The 17,946-nt window shown below is 45.1% G+C and overlaps 1 protein-coding gene across 1 annotated transcript; it reads right to left on the reverse strand.

Moving 5' to 3' along the window:
- Window positions 1-2,205: 2,205 nt before the first annotated feature.
- LOC131290681 (phospholipase A1 3) lies at window positions 2,206-17,359 on the reverse strand. Its single transcript, XM_058319844.1, has 6 exons — window positions 17,255-17,359; window positions 9,148-9,218; window positions 3,255-3,386; window positions 2,583-3,190; window positions 2,364-2,520; window positions 2,206-2,293 (listed from the first exon to the last, which is right to left on the reverse strand). Exons 1-6 carry the CDS (start codon window positions 17,357-17,359, stop codon window positions 2,206-2,208), a joined length of 1,161 nt encoding a protein of 386 aa, XP_058175827.1.
- Between the last annotated feature and the right edge of the window lie 587 nt (window positions 17,360-17,946).

Consider the following 17,946-nt stretch of genomic DNA (forward strand, 5'->3'; position numbering starts at 1 on the left):
AGAGATAATTGAAAATTTAATCGGAATCACTCTGAAAACAAATCAACGTGACTTCAATCTACAGCATCATTCTAATTTCTTCTCTTGATATTTCCCAAGCAGATCGTTTAACTTTTATTTTAAAATATGTATCCACAATGGCAAAAATAACAGGATGCTTTTTGAAGTTTACTTCTACCGATAAATATGAAAACTAGATTAAAATACTGAAACAAACTAGATTAAAATACGAAAGCATTTAAAATCGATTACAAGCTATAATAAAACAAACAAGTCCAACACCGCGTAGGGTCCTGGACTAGATTGATCCTCTTCTATAAGGTTTTATTACAGGTTTTGGAAATTATCAATGTTGATGAATTAACAATATCGTAAAACTGAAACTGTTACTTGGGAGGCTTTTCCATCTGTCAGCGATGACTTCGATTTATTTTCCAACATATTACTAGGGGAAAGGGTGGCTTAAGGTGAAGTTAACGTCTTCGTCCGTAAGTAACCTCTGGGATCCTCATGAGGACGTCATACACGTCGACGAAATCGATACGGTCCGATCCATTAGGATGTCAGGCGCAATTCCACGCTTATTAGCGCCTGTTAATTATAAATTACGCCGTTAATTGAATCATCCCAACAACCATATGGGAGCGTGGTGGGGATGAGCTGTGGCGATGCTGGGAATCGGAGCTGATGGGACGTTACCGTAATGAGTTTGTCGCATGCTCCGGAACCGAATATTACTCAGAATTACGCGGAGGCTCTGGAAAACCCACCCGTCGTCGTCTCGTCACTCGGCAGCGGGTGGATTGTTTCAGCCCGTGTATCCGGACCGGTTAAAATGGGGCGGCAGGAAGCGCAGTTTCGTGTTGTCAAAACTTCACCGCCATCGCCGGTACGAGAAAGGCGGGCACATGACAAGCGAGTGGCGAAGTCGCTCGGTTTCGGCCCAACCTGATGACGTTGATAATGTTGATGATTGAACCGGCTGAAGTGAAGGAAGGACAGGGGTTCCGAAGGGGGTGGGGAGGGAGGCTTGATGCTTCTTACTACCATCCGCTAGAGGGGCGTGTGAAAAAGGCCCATCCAAAGCGTCTTCCCTCCCATCGTCCACCATTCATCGATTGTTTTGCTTCGGTATCAGCTTGCCCGAACGTGCGGTACGGGGCGGAGTGGAGAAGCTGGTGATGGTAGCGGTCAAACTTTGACTTGCCAGAAGTCAAATCTTTTGGGAAAGGATCGCCAACCCTGGTGCGGGTGGGATGTCGACACGCAGAAAACAAATCAGGCCCCGACCAGACCACTAATTTTCCGGTTAATTAAATATTGAATTAATTACCACACGGTGGTTTGCACGGGAAGCCAAAGGGGGGGGAGAAAGCGAGCGGGGGTGGAATATTTGGGACGATTTTGGCACCACATCGAACAACCCTCTGCGGACGACTGATGCCGTTCGGTGGTTCGGAGAGTCTCGAGCGAACGAAGGTGTGATGATGGACTTTAGTCGTTGAAAATTATAGAAATTTTCCACCATAAACCGTTAAATATCTCTCAGTGCTTTCTTCCTCATTTATTCATTTTTCAAATGATTTAAAAGAATTCTAAAGGGACAAAAGAAAGCGAAAAAATAAATAAATAAAGTGGAAAAAAGAATACAAATTCAAAAAAGTGAGATAAGTGCACAAAACGAAACAGTTTTCAACGGCCAACGAAAGTTGTCTAATAATTCACAAAACAAGTAAAAACAAGCCGAAAACAAACATTCACAACAAGAAAGATTATTAAACATAAAATGTACAGCAAACCTTAAGAGAAAACCTTAAGAAAAAACTCAAAATAAAACACTATTAGTTTTCAGTTTATCTGAGAAAAAAACAGTGGAATGGCTCAAGTATCTTAAAAACAAATGAAACATTAGATAAACATATCAAAAAAGTAAAATACATTTTTAGCTAAAAAAAGAATGTCATTATTCATCTCCAACGGTTTTAAAAGATTTCTCCGAGCAGATGACAAAAGTCGTGGATGTTGATGGAACAAGTTGGTGGAGTGTCAAGAATAGCTGCTGCTCTATACCGGATACGAAAACAGATGATGAAAATAGTGATATGATAAATGTGATGGCATTTTGGCTTTCGATCCAGCTGATACCGTCGAAGAGCGCAGAAAGAACAATATCGTTTGAAACAAGATTACGCTAGCATAAATAATTTATTTCCTTGCATTCCTAGCCACTGTTCGGGCGTACGGGTAGACCGTCTTGTCGATTGCAATGAACAGCGATCCGGACGCTGATCCGCTGTGGATGAGAGGAAGGGAAGCGGTTATTCGATAGCAGACGTTCACCGGGTGGAACGAGAGGCACCTACTTGTTGAACAGGCCGAAGTCGTCTTTGGTACCGGCGGAGCAGTCGTTCCGCTTGAAGTTATAGTAGGACGAGCACGCCGTACCCTCGAAGATGTTCTGCCGATCTAGCGAAGCCCGGAAGTACTCGACCGCCTTGAAGTGGCTGCAGATGAACTGAACTGAAGAGAGGAGGGAGCGGTGAGTCCTCGCGATGGCTTCGGACGAAACGGAGGGAACTTACGGTAGGACTTGGTAGTGTCGTTGTTGACCAGTGGGAACTCGCAGCCGGGCTGTGGACTTCCACCGCTGTTCGCGTAGTAGTCCTGGTGGCCGACGTTCATCGTCGTGCCGATGATGTTCTTGTCGGTGTGTATCGCCTGCACGAAACGGGCGTCGGTCCGGTCCAGCCGCCGGTCGGTCGACACCGGAATCGGCTTGGTGAAGCCCGGTCCGGCCGGGTCCAGCCCGATAATGACCGGCACCTGTCCGCCCAGGTAGGCACCGGCGATGCCAGAGATGTGCGCACCCATGCTGTGCCCCACCAGCGTCACCTGCTCGATGCTGAAGCTCCTCTTCAGCACGCTCTGCACGAACTTGCCGAGGTACCGGCCAACCTTGGGCGTGTTCCGTGCGGCCAGGTTGTACTCAACGAGCGCGAGCGGACTCCAGTCCACGGCGCAGATGTTGCCACCGATCAGCCGAAGGTAGTCGGCCACCGTCTGCTTCACCCACGTACGATTCACGTTGTCGGTCCAACCGTGCGTCAGGAAGACGATCGGTTTCGATGGGTCCAGCTTCTCCGCCAACCGTGGATCATCCACGTACGCTTGCACGTACTCCGGTTGATTGCTGCAGGCAGAACGAAAATAAAAACAGGTTAGGGGACGCTACCACACAACGTCCAACAACTCACTTGGTCGCACACCAGAAGGTGACGTCCGTGCTGACGTCATTCGTGCCGAACAGCAACTGCGAGAGGGTGTTTCCAAACGCCCCGATGACGGTACCCAACCGATTCGCCAACAGATCATCCTGGTCCGCTGTACAAACAGTCAGAGAGAATACAACAACGGTGAGTGTGCTGCTTTGTTCGAACTCCAGGTATCTCTGGGAAGTGCCTTGGGCAGAACACTCTCCCCCCTTCAGGCAACTCCTTATCTCCGACGCCCTGCTCGACGTGTGTAAATACAGGGATTTAATGAAACCAGAATAGTTTCGAAACAAATAAAAACGACAATGAACATTCAAAGGTAGGTCTCATCCACTACGCTGGAGCTCGCTCCGATGATTTCCTATTTTCATCGACATTGGAATAAAGAGACCGGGAGGACTACTATGGCGCTCCGAATGACCCCCACTTGATGGTGGATAGCGAACCAGTCGGTATTGCCGGCCACTTATCGGGCAGCCTATTCATACCGTACGTACTTGTGCGTCACAATGTAGGAAGTAGGACTGAATCCAGTGCAGAAAAGCCGTAGCTTCAATATCCCGAGCCTAGGAAGCCTAGGTGCTTTAGGAGTTGGAACTCCCGGGTAGCCAAACATTGCAGAAGTTCTAAAATCGTGATGGATTTAATATCGAGAAGGACCACAAAGACACTAGAAGCTTTAAAATACCGATTCATTAATGCGACCAAGCCACTCTGGAGGCATCGACAACTGTCGACGGTGCTAGTACTGGCAATCATAACCTTAAGAGAGCCACGACTTCCGCCTGCAGTTGGCATTCATTTGTAATTCTACTCTTTTAATTTGTTGCATAAAAACCCTATTTCCAACGTTTGATTTCTCCAGCTCGGGAAATGGACTCTTCACTGGAACGTTCAGCCGGGACTAGGGCCAAAGACCGCTCTGGCAATCGACGGTTCGGTACGGGCTCGGCAAAATGGCCTCGCCAGTGGATAATGACCACCGGGAACGCAACGCAATGCCAATGGCAGTGGCAAAAGCAAAGTAAACAACGCGCGAACAGAGGAAAATAAAAGGAGCAAACGACGTAAAAAATGGGAAAACTCCGACCCTGGAGGTTTTCCCCCGTGTCCCACGGGGACGGGGAATGATGGGAAAATTTATGTGCCCACCAGTCCGAACGTGCTCGAACTATGCATCTGTCTCTCTCGTTCTCTCTCATTCCGGCTAAGAAACGAGGAAAGCCGATGGAAAAAAGGAAAACACAAAATTAAATGTAAAAAACTGCGCGCTATGCAAAGCAGAAGAGTGGAGCTGTGCGGCATCGATGGTTCGCCATCGGTTGTAGTACAACGGATGCTCCCGATGCACGGATCCAATAGCTTTACAATCGACATACTGCCTCGCGTTCGATAAAAGCCTGACCATTGTACACCGGTACACTCACTCAATGGACGGGGGGAGAGGGGGCGGTGTACTGTAATGCCATTTGCAAACGTTCGAAATTTGTTTTCTTCTCCCCCCCCCCCCTCTCTCCACCCAAGAGGGACGTCGACTGGACAGGCAAAAATACAAGAAAAAACACCCCCCACGGGCATCGTGAACCTATCTCACGGTCCGTGGAGAGATGGAGAGTCACCAGTGGGAGTTTTGTTCTTCACGTTCTTCTTCTTCCGTCGCCCGCTGTGTTTTTGTGTGTCTGGGTGTAGGGGTGAGTGTTTTGAGTTTAGTTTTCTCCTTTTTAACTCAACCCTTTTCGACTCAACCCCAAACCAATCAAACGCAGTGCACCATTGTTTGGTGATACGTTGTTAGTTTTCGTGTACCTCCTCTACCACCGGTGGACAATGGGATTACGGCTGGGATGAACGTCGACGTTCTCCATCGATTTAATTGACCAATTTGTAGATTTTAAACAGATGTCGTATTGACTTAGGAGCAGTAGAAAAAAGATTCCCAAATTTTTACGAAGCGGAAAGTGGAACATGAAGTAATCAATTGCATTTTACCAGCTGAACTATGCATTTAAAAAATATTACACTAGTATAATATCAATAAACGAGTTTGTTGCCGTTATTAATACATTAAATCATAATTTCATGAACCTACATTTAACATCTAATAGAGGAAAGATAGATAAAAAGATAGAACAAATATACGCGTCGTATAAAAACCCGTTGCAATTGCTTAACACATTGTTAACTGTTACCAAAAACATGACGATTCTGTCAACAACGTTCACCCAAGTGAGGTGTTAAGGTATAAAAGTCGTTGCAGTAAGCTAAAAAAGTGCAAGCTAACTGAGATTCACCCAAGATTTAAACATCCACTTCCGAAAGTAAAAGGCACCGATTTAAGAACGAGGTAAAACAATCAAATTTTATAGCAACAGTACGCAAAACCTATACAAAGTTGTATATACTCTGCAATCGTAATTTACATTTTTGTTTAAAGTTGTGCAAATATTTGGATCGTTTATGTAATCAACCTATAATACTTGTCGACTTAAAGTTGAACCCTGAACAACAACAAAAAATAGGTAGTAAATAAAAATACAAGCAAACGTTGGTGACAAAATTCAACTGATCGAAAACACTCGATTACGTGTATTTACAAGACCCGTTGCAATTGCTTAACACATTGTTAACTGTTACCAAAAACATGACGATTATAGCAACAGTACGCAAAACCTATACAAAGTTGTATATACTCTGCAATCGTAACTTACATTTTTGTTTAAATTTCTGAAAATATTTGGATCTTTTATGTAATCAACCTGTAATACTTGTCAACTTAAAGTTGAACCCTGAACAACAACAAAAAATAGGTAGTAAATAAAAATACAAGCAAACGTTGGTGACAAACTTCAACTGATCGAAAACACTCGATTACCTTATATACATGAGCATTTAATCAAACTGTATTAGGACTGAACTTTCTGCTGCTGAATTTTCAAATGTATTTTTTCCTAAGACCTGCGGTTTATCCAAATGGGACAAGGAATTTTTCAGGAATCATAAACTGTTAACGCTGAATGAATTTAAATCGTTGAGTTAACCGCAAATGTTTAGTAAAACCGCCTACTGTGCAGCGTCACACACTGGACAAGTCCTTCGGCGCATCGGAAGCAGTAACGCCGTTAGGATTTGCTGTCGATGAAAAATTACTTTGCCCAAACCGGTTTCGGGAACCGTTTCCGAGATGAATGCACCCACTGATGATGTTGTTCTCGAGTGCGTACTGTTTTAAATGCGTACGTCGGTGAGTTTCTTCAAACGTTCGGTTTGAGCGACGATCTTTTTGCGTGTTTGCTTTGCTTCCGGCTCAACGGGTGTCTCATCAACTTCCAGAGGTTGGAACTGGAAAGCGGCTCAACCAAGCCGTCCGGAAAAGTGGACCGCCACCATCACCGTTTCCCAACTGACTTCCCGAGGTTGCACGACGTCGTGATCGTCTTAACCGGAACGTTAGAAGGAGGCTCCGATGGAAGCAGATGCCAGCGCTTATAAAGACCGAGGAGGTTGGAACAGCTGACGGTGAGAAATTGATTGAAGCAACAGAGAAGAGCCTTACGAGTAGCCGCCGGAAAAAAAACGGGGAACGCCCCGGGAAAAGGAAAGTTGGCCGGGGGCCAGCATAATGATGGCGTTGTTTTTTTATTCGCGGGACCCACTATCGATCGGCAGGAAGCCGCCGTTCCTTCACTCCTTCGCCAAGGGTTGAGAAATGAATAGGCTTCCGGTGCGGTGAATCTATTATTCCGCCTCGCTGCACTCGCCAGCTATTTATGAAATATGCTTCTCGCACGTGATTCCCGGTTCATCATAAGGCTTTTTTTTTACTTCGTTGCCTCATCCTCAAATGATGCATGTAATGAAAGAGAGGGTTACCAGCGTAACGGGTGTTACAAGCTGCCGAGAGAGAGTGAAAGGAAAGAACACCCAGAGACGGTAATAAGAAACCGAAACAAATTTGCACTCTATCAAACGGTACCTGGGCACAAGATTCAACGGCTCCTGGGTCCGTCCCCGGTCCGTGGATTAAGTCGGTGGAAAACACACAACCACAGGCAGCGTAACAGCAACATACAGACACGCGTAATCTATTTGTTTGGCGCTACAATTTACGGCTCGCTTCATTTGAATTAAATAAATCAAAAATATTACCCTCGGCGGTATGATTAATCTGCCGCACCCGGTGCGCTCCCAGGGAAAGGGGCTGGGGCGGGGAGAGGGGGGGGGGGGGGAGGATAAATTGGCCAGACGAAGGATGGGCCGATGCCCTGCTTTTTTCCCCCCACTTTTCTGGCTTCCCTTCACCCCTTAAAGAGCCCTTCCAGGGGCGTCCATTTTGATTTGGAACGAATAAAATAATGCAAAAGAAAGCACACCCACACACACACACACATGGTCGTTTGTGACCGTATGGTGATGAGTGGGAAGCACACATATTCCGCTCACGTGCCCTTTTCGTGCTGATCTAATCTCGAGTGCCGGCGCCCCGGGGAATTTTTGTGTTGTTCGCATTCACCCCAACCCCCCCTCCGTTCGCTCACCTCGGGCGAGGCGGCGTTTTCCCCCCCTCGGGAAAATTATATCTATTGTTCTGGGCCACAGGGCCCTTCAACGTGCTTTTATTAGAGCTCCCCCGGAATGTATGCAATCCGGTGCATGCACAATCCGGTGCCACCGATCCGCTCCGGAATCGGATTGCCAAGAAGGTGAGTGCGAGGTTCAATCGATTGACATTTGATCGGGCGTTTGTTTTTGCTCGGTGGTTGGCTCGAAATGATCCTTTGGAGGAAAGCAAACGAAGCAAACGTCCCGAGTTTCTAAGCGTTCGGATCTATTCTGGCCATCAACTCCCGGGGGCCACGAACTACGGATCGCGCCATCTACCTTTTCTTTTTTAAACCGTTCCACTCCATCAGACTGCGTGAAATGTCGCAGCACTAAATGAACGATTGGGCAGGAAGAGGAGTGAACAAAACGAAAAGCAACTCGACCCCAAACCGCTTTTCGCAGGAAGCGGTGGATTTGTTTGCTTTTCCGTTTTCTTGCGACCGGTTTGCTGATTTTTCCCTCCCCCCATTCCGTGGTCCCAGCGTCGGAATTAACGAGCAAACCACCGAGCTGAACCGAGCCAGTACATCAGTTCAGCCGGGCGAGAGAATTTAACAAGGAATCACCCCGGTGGAAAGGCACTGCCAACCTTTCGCCGCGATAAGCCGAAAAACGACGTAAAAGCATCAACCATCACCGAGTGGGACTGTCATATTTCACGCGGAGGGGGGCGAGAACCCCCCCACCTTGGCCAGAAAGGGGCCACGGCGTGAATAAAAAGTAGTAGACATACACCCGCGCCATCGGCCAGCTCGGGAGACGGAGTTGTGCCTCCGGGGTGGCTCTACTTAATCCGATTGGCCCCGACGTTTTACCGCCGTTAAACTGAGGACGTAAGACTTTGCTGCCATCTGTGCCGTAGGCTAATATAACGTAACGCTCACCGGTGCACGCTTAAGCTGGACAGCGCGTTTCTCGTTGAGGCGTCACGTAGAAATGAAAATTTACGAGCTCACACCTGACGCGGAAGCGGGCGTCCGAGCCGAGCTCTTAAACGTCGCGCACGCCGTATTTCCCGGGGCATTAAGCACCTCGGACAGCGCTCTCGAGCCCCCGCCCCCCCCTCCCCCCCCCCGTGCGAAATCTTCTGGCGTTTTCTAAACGTTGCCGGTGGTAATGGAAGGTGACCTGCTAGAAGATTGTAGCTTTCTCAAGACGAACAATCCTAGAAAATGTACCCCGCACTCACCACCGTTGCGTACTTATTTATATAACATGTTTGATTGTGATTGAGCTTCCTCGAGGGCAGCCATATTGGGTACAAAACTTACGCAGAAACGAAAGCAGGTCATCCTGTCGGGCGCCGTAGCTGGCCAGGGAGTCCTTGGATGAGTTCTGCGAATACTGCAAAAGAAAGAGAATCTTTACTAGTGGTGCTAATTAATGAAAGTTCCCTTTACATGTTTTCATTCCGATTTATTTATAGATTTCTGTGCTGAGAAGTTTAGCAGAGTGTTGTGTAAGAGCCAGGTGTGCGATAGTTTAGTGCCAAACTTTAAATTTGGAGCAAGTAGATTCACAAATCATTTCAAGCAGATTGGAAAAGAGGACCATCACTTACGCACTTGTGTACCATACTATGCGCCTAGAAGTATGCAATCAAAATTAAATAGCAGTGAACAAACCAACTACAAAATACAAAACAATCACAAGCAACCGCAACTCGAACAAGAACAGATTTTTATAAAATTTTCCATTTCATCTTCGTAAACTTAAAATAAGATTGAAAATACGCACTCGATTCGTAAGCGTATTTAAAATACATTCAGCAAGGTAAGAACAAAATCAAACAGTTGGTAATGTGTTCGAAAAGTACATCTTATTTCCTTTACCTTCGTGTAAATTAATGTATCTTGGCAAAAAAGAAGGGAAAATAAAGTTGTAAGCATATAACTAAATCAAAACAAGGGTAGTCGTTGAAAAAAAGACACCATAAACTGAAAACGAAATGAGAATTTGTTTGTAGGTTTGGAACGTATAAAATTGCGAAAAGCGAGGTAAAAGTGATTGTTTTTGATAAGAACAAGATATCTATTAAAGTCATTTGAAGGGGAAAATAAAATATCTATAAGCATATAACTACATCAAAACAAGCGTATATGTAGAAGAATAAATAAACAATAAACTGAAAACGAAATGATAATTTGTTAGTAGGTTTGAAACGATTAGAATTGGTCAAAACATGGGAAAAGTGACTGTTTTTGATGAGAACAAGATATCTATTGATGCTTCAAACCAGCTTTTTTTGCATCCTACTGCCTCTCTAAGGCCCTGAGGAAGACACACTTACATCCTCCCAGATTGGACATCCTTTGCATCCCATAAAACACCCACCGTTGAGACGGATCGGAGCGGGAAGTGGGGTAAAGCTACCAAACACACCTTATTAGCCCAGTTTAGCAGACGATGGCGGAAAGAAAAACATCAATCCACTCACACTCCCCAAGCCGGAGAAAAAATAAATAAAAAAACAATCATTAAGCGTCCCTTTTGTCCATCGTCATCTTTAATAATAAACGGATTACGGGGATGGAGGGGTGGCGGTGAACCCATCTTGCATCCACTTTTTTTGTGCTTTTCGTGTTTTTTTTTCTCGCTGTCCAAGTTTTCCCAGCGTTGTTCTGTTCTACTCTACTTCGGCTGTCCTCCTTCGAGCTGGCGTTCTCAACAATAAAGGAAGATTATCCCAATCGTCCCGTTTCACGCTGGTGCACACAAAAGGTGCACATTGGGGCGGGTGGTGGGAGGTAAAATGGCGGGAACCAGGGAAACGGCAGGAACGGGTGTTGAGCGAGTGGTAAGATTTACTGAGGAAAACTTGGCACGAATTTATGAGACAGACGGGCTAGCAGCGTCGAAGCCGCCTCGGGCGCTCGGGAAAGGACGCTCAGCCGTTGCAGCCGGTTTTCTTCCACTCCTTAGTATGTTTACGTCCCCCCCTCCCCCCCCCCCCGTCCCCCCTCCCCCCTGTGCCATTGCACGGCGCTAAATGATATATTAGGATGACAATGGACAATATTATCGTAGATTTTTGCTGCAGCTTGCTTCCTCGCTTCCGAGCTAACCGGATGAAATATCGGGTTTTGAGGATATTTTGAGTGGGAGAGGAACCTTGGAGGACCCACCCAGCAGGCAGAGCAGGGCGGTGGCGAATCGGAGGCCGATGCGGGTTTCGGTCAGGGCTGTCAGAACGAAATGACACTTGCTGACCGGCCCGCCACCAACCAGCTGCCGCTTTTGGAGGGGGGTGGGAGGACGGCATCCAATCTCCGGCACCTGTTGAGCGCCCACGGAACGCTGCAGGGCAATGGCAACGTGATCCGCCATTGGAGAAGGAAAATGCCGGGAAAGAGTTACCAAGATCCGAACGCTTTCCACCCCCGGAAGGTGAATGATCGAAACGATGCCATTTTGATGATGCTCCTAGCGGGCTGACGGGGGGGGGGGGGGAGCAAGTGGAAAACCCCGCCGGGTGGAGGAGAAGGAAAATCGGTTGCAATATTTCACGATGGTAAGACATTTTATCATAATCTTACATACAATTGCGAAGCGCTGGCGAAGTGGCGAACCGTCTCGAACACAGGGGCGGGATCGAGGGGCGATGGCAATATTAAGAGCCATCCGAGACTTTTTTTCTCGCTCTGTCTTTTCCCCTTAATCCCCCCCCTGTGTAAGGTGTGAAAATCCCACACGGGGCGGGTGATGTAGCACTTCTGTCCGGTGGAAAATTCATCCGTTCGCGCGAGAGAAACCGACAGCTTCCCGATGCCCGAGGCACGCAAACGGTTCGGACAAATCAACATCTGACAGGCGCTTGCCTCAAGCACTGGGAACAATATCCGGCGTAGCTTTCGTCACCATTGAAGAGTTTCTAGAAAAGTCCATGAAAAGCCAAACTCGCATAACAACTTCAAAACAGTTGACAGATTGAAAGAGAATGCACATGAAAAACAAGCAGTAAACAAACTAAACATGTCACAAACCTATGAGCACAATGGAGACTTAAGGCCAAGGGTTTAAGAACTGTTTCCGTCATGCACCACATCGCTGTTCAAAATCACCTTGTCATTATTTGCATTTTATCCTCTATCTTCTCTTTCTCTAACTACTTATTGTTTTTAATTTTTTATGAACTTTGCCAAGCTAATATGTAAGTTATGTTTCGTCAAACTTCGTAAGCTGCCAAATTTGTCGAAATGTTCAAGTCCTACGCACACTCCAAAGTTATTTTAAATTATTATTAGAAACTTTACTGCCTATGGATACGTACACAGAAATCCTTCTTTGCAATTAAATTATTTATAGTTTTATCTAGCGTATTACGGAAAAATACAAACTAGAATAGAAAATTTCAACGAGTAAGAAGAAGGGAAATTAGAACATAAGTTTCAAAAACTTCAATCAACCAAAAATGGTCATTTTCTGCAATATTTTAACAGCCAAGGCTAGCGAAAACGTGAGCATTGAGTTTGGTTTGCTTTCACGAGGAAAAAAAATCTAGAGAAAAACTCAACCCGCTTATGTTAAGGAATTGATTATGTTTAACTGGTTCAGCCATCAGAAAGAAAATAAAACTGGTTAATTGATTAAGGATGACGTTGTGGATCTTTACTAGATTAAGTGTTTCTTTTACTATAATGAATGCCCATCGCACCAAAAGTAACGCAGGTTAAAACGAAGGTACTAAATGTGTTGTTCCCTTTTCCGAGCGTGTTTCGATCGCCAATTTCCCGAGCAAGTAGAGGTGTCAACCTTCCCAAGGGTCAATCGAAAGCATCGGGTGTATGCGCGGGGGTTAAAGTAATGGAAATTGACACATGCCACGCCTTACCATCCACCGCACGACCCGCGATTCCAGAACCGCAGCGGGCAGCGGATGTCGAAACAAATGCTCAATAAATAACGATTTTATCAAACCCCCGGACTGCAACCGCATCTTCCGGTTCGCTCTTTACCCTCCGTCCCGGAAGTGGAGCTGCACGAGGCTGTTGGGGAATTATTCCTAAATTGCCCCGAGTCCCAATTAGAGCAGGAACGTGCGGGGGCCAAGCAGAGGTGGAACAGGTTGTAAATGTCACAACGCGAACGCAGTGCAGCATGCTGCCAATGTTGGTAGAATCGAACATTGTACGAAATGGTTGTGTTTTGTTTGTTGAAAAAGTAAACCATTTGGTTTTCTATCCTCTACAAATATCATATTTTTGCATTTTTGTAACGAATGTATTGTTTAGTGTTGCTTTATTAGGCCTTTTCAATATTTTTATCTTGTTTATACAAAATTTAACATTTTTATAGTTCTAAATGGGTATTTTGGTTTTATGTTTTCCAGTTAATCGTTTTTCTGGTTCTTTTCAACCTTTGCTACACTGAAAACTAGACATAAACTTAAAATTGCTGCCTTTTCGCTAGGATTCAACAACAAAAGACGGAAAATGAATGTTACTACAGTATTTGAAAACAGTAATTTGCAGCCCAAGTTAAAATTCATACTCCGAGGCGGATTAAGCGTTCTATGAGCCCAAAGCAGATAGAAGTTGAAGGCTTCAAAAACGTGCAATACATTAACTATTCAATTTTTTGTTTCAAAAGTTGTGAAATTTAAATTTAAATGAAACTATACACTTTTAGAAAGGAATCAAATTTAAATTTAACCACAATTTTTCTCAATGTTATGCCAAAGTAAAAGTTTCATTGCCAAACGCCTGACTTTGAAAACCTTATGGTATGAAAAACAATAAATCAGCTTCCAAGAGAATCATGGATGTAAAAATGAAAATCGTGAATGGTTTGAAAAGGAAAAAAGCATATGTTAAATGTTAAGAAAAACTACTGTATTTAGGAAATGTGCAGGATATTTCTTTTGCTAATCCCTGTCTATTATCCTCAAACTATTCCGAGAATTTTCCTCTCTCTTAAAAAAATCATTTCACTGATTGCTTAATTTTGGTTAATTCAAAAACCACTGAACCTTTTATGCGTCAAAGTGCAATTTAAGTTCTTCATTCACTTTCATTCAAAAGTAAATTCACAAACTTATTCTTCTCTTGCTTTGGTTAGAGATGCATCAAAGTATTTTTGGAGGTATGAAAAAATGCGACTGGAATAACGAAGTAATTTAACGTAGAAATGGAAAGAAGATAATTTTATAACAAAGGTACATGAGATGCACAATAAACTTGTTTGCGATGAGCCCATTTTCACCATGAACTGAAAAACTCCCCCTCACAAATGTAAGCCAACGAAAGGAGAGAAGAAAAGCGAAGGAAATATTTTAAAATAAACCCCGTTTGGGCCCGCATGGCTAGAATTAGGTCAATATGTAGGCAACCGCACCAGAGATGGTGAATCGAACAGAAATGTTGCAATCGAGTGCACGCCCGACCAACCGAAGGAATTTGCGAGCAAACCCGTTTAACATGCGAGAGCATCAAAGCGTGGTTCGATAAGTTTGTTGATTGAGTCACGGGGAAAAAAAACAGAAAGCTGGAAAAGAAATGGCATTATAAAATAAAGCTAACCTTCCCCTCCCCCTTCAACTTCCCTTCACGAGCGCCCATCCTAGGTTCCATCGCATCGTCCCGCAATTTATCTTCATCCATTTTGTGCGGAATGGAATCTCGGGCGAAGCGAGACGAGTGCACCGACGCTTGCGACCACAGAAAAATATTGACGAAGGTGCTCATCCCGCGCCGGTATAGATCCATCTTCCTTCTTCCACCGAAAGAATCTTATTTTACGTTTCCCTTCTCCTCCTCCCCGCCCTTCCAGCGGCCATCCGGTCCGGTGTGGACAGCCCACTCCCCTTCCCCCGAACCTGTCCAATAAAACCACTCCAGTATCAATCATGCAAACATATTCAACCGCTCGCCCTTCCGTGCGCACCCTGATTACATTGCCTTTTCCCCCGCAACCCTGCACAGCGACGACAGCAGGTGCAACAATCCCCCGGAACAACCGAACCTCATTTCCCAGCCCGGGGTCCTTGCACGAGTGCCAGCTGCGTTAGCCTTTGATGTGCTTTCGGCTAACCCTCTGTCTATCCCATCCCAAATCGGGCTAATCCCTCTCTCTCTCTCTCTCTCTCGCTCCCTCCTTTTTCCCCATCGGTAGGGGCAGCGTTGGAGGGAAGGGTTTACTTATTCAAAAATAACTGTCAGCCCCAAAGTTTTACATGCTCGCCGCTGCGGTGGATAAGGCGGAAGGAAAATCTGATTCCCGGGGACGACAAACACACACACACACCCGGAAAGGGGAAAAGCACCCTCCGTTTTCACTCACGTGTGTGAGGGCTGGGTGGGAGGAGGGTGGTAGTTCAAATTGAAACAGAAAACGAATGCATTCCGTGCATCCTCGGGGCAACGTGCAACAACGTCTTTGCAGCGTGGGCCATTTTCTGCAGATTCGCTTTGTTCGTTCCCTTCGTTCTGGCCGACGGTGCTTTTGGACACCTCTTCAGGAAACATAAGCACACACACAGACACACAGACACACACTACAACGCTCGGGAACGCGGAATGTCTCGGTTCGTTTTACATCTGCAAAGGGCAAGGCAAAAGCGGTTCCCTTTCTGAGTGGCCGCCCGGTTGTGCAGCCCGAAAATTTAATATCGCACCACGGACCCGAAACGAACGCGAACAGTTGACGGCATCTTCAGACGGTTCTCCCCCTGCAGAGGGAGAAAATTCTTGTACACTTTCCACCCTACTCCAATCGTGTTTTGGGTATCTGTTTTTTTTCCTGCTTAGTAACTGTTTCGCAACAATCTCTTATCCAATTTCTAAAAGCTAGTCGGGAATGTCTTCCAATGTTTGATTGCTATAAGGAAACCTGTGGCTATATGCATCACAAGGGACAAAAACTATCCCTTTAATAGAGCTAGAGCTATTTATTAATCGATTAATTTTCAAAATCCTACAATCGAAGTATAGAACAGATGAGCAAAACAAAAAAGTTGTATGTCATACTTCCAAGAAGTAAATACATTTTTCTCAATTTCTAACGATGCTAGTTTTTGGTCAAGAAGCACAAATTTACTGCAAAAATAGAACCTTCTGGAGAAATAGAAGTTCTTACGGGGATTTTCAGATAGATATTCCATGTTTATTACAACTTTGTCAGATGAAATCAGAATCGTAGCAGTTATTATCATAATCCTCCTGGTACAGCAGCATGAGCGAAGTACGGAACTAGCAAGTGTACACGTATATCTACATAGCAGGTGGGTTCATAACGAATGAAGCTATTCAATTTCATTGGAACGACAATGAATACAAAAATAAATAAAAAAAAAATGACATGTGTTCAATATGAAAATTAATCAACACTGCTTGTGTAAACATTTCTTTCGTTTTCTAATGAAATCAAAGCGATTCATGCGAGATGAACCCACCTGATATGTTGAACTACCTTGGTGTCCCATTCGTGCGATATACGTTTATACTTGCTAGTTACGTACATCGCTTGACCTGCCATACCAGTTTTATAATATCAACTGCTACGATTCTAATTTCATCTGACAGAGTTATAATAAACATGGTTGCGTTATAAAATCAACTGGTACTGTTGGAATATCATGTGCTGCAGTTATAATAAATACTGCTACTGTTATGATATCATCTGAAAAAACCCTGTATGTATGCAAGTTATGGTTCATTGAGGAGATCATCGAAACAAAAGAGTTGTATGTCATACTTCCAAGAAGTTAATCAATTTCATCAATGTTTTTGGTCAAGAATTTAACGTAAAAATAGCACCTTCTTGAGAAGAAGAAGTTCTTAATGAATCAATTTAAAGCATTTTCAGGAGGTTGGAAGCCTTTTTACGAAACGATTTAACTAATCCCAGCTTTAACTATTAGAAACTAACAACTAGGAAACAAGTTCGAACTTTTTGCTCGCTTTGAAGAATGAGACAAAACAAAGAATAAACACACATAAATAAATTTCCGAATAAAGCAAATCGGAATTATGCAAATTAAATGGTAAAGTGCACATACAATTCTGTTAAGGTGCAGTTGCGGTGGAAAGTTTCAATTTCCATACCATCCATATTTAAGTTGGCTTTAGAGGATGGAAGATTTTCCGATTTAAATCGATTAACCGTGATGTACGAAAAGAAGTTTTAAAGTTTAAAATGGCTACAAGCTAAACACACTCTAACTTTGCTTTAAGTGGATAGTAATGCCTTCGTTTAGCATTTCAAACATGCTGAGAAAACCATGTTGGAGCTGTTCCGCTGAGAAAACCCTTTTCCCCCCGGGGCCGGGAAATGGGAAAGAAAAACACACGCAAACACTCAGGAAAACCGCGGTTCATCGTACCGCGGTACCGCGGGGTGAGAGGTGAGAGATGTAAAATAAAGTACCATTTTCTTTTACTTACCGCGCTCGGGTAGCCGTACGGTGCGGCGCTGGTGGCGGTGGGGGCGGCGACGAGCAGCACCATCAGCCCGGACACGGTCAGCAACGCGGACACGGCCGACGACATCAGGCAGGTGACATGTGTGACGGGAAAAATGAAAAATTCCCCCCGAACCGACCGCCTGCCGGAGGTGAGAAACGGAGCAAAGGGGCGTACAGGCGAAAGGGAGCGGTTAGGTGATGAATCAACCGGAAGCTCGTTGATTTATGCAAAAATGCCTGCCAACCGGCGCCAAATCAAATCCGGACGCCAACCAAACACCCGGGACTGGAGTTTTCGCCACTCGTTCGTTTCTTTTCCAAACCGAAGCGCAGGGCAACTCCTCCGAGAGCGCTACCTCTGGCGGATAGACACCCGCCAGAAGATAGGTGTCGGTGTGTCCTTGTGCGCTCCCACCCGGTGTACTTTTGGCATCCGAATCTTGAGGCACCCCGAATACCCGCCGACCTCTTACCTCCAATTTGTACAGGACTTCATCGCTTTCACAGGCACACTCTCCGCGAGCGGAGCTATATCCCAAGAGCTGGCGCAGTTTGGCGTGGATGGCGTCCCGGGAGATCCTCACTCGCACGTTTTAGGGTGTCTGTGTGTGTTAGTTCGTTACTCCTTTTTCGTTTTCGCGCTGTTTGCGTTCTTCTCGTCGATTCAGGTGC

The sequence above is a fragment of the Anopheles ziemanni genome, chromosome X (assembly GCF_943734765.1).
Source record: "Anopheles ziemanni chromosome X, idAnoZiCoDA_A2_x.2, whole genome shotgun sequence".
In the NCBI taxonomy this organism is placed as follows: domain Eukaryota; kingdom Metazoa; phylum Arthropoda; class Insecta; order Diptera; family Culicidae; genus Anopheles; species Anopheles ziemanni.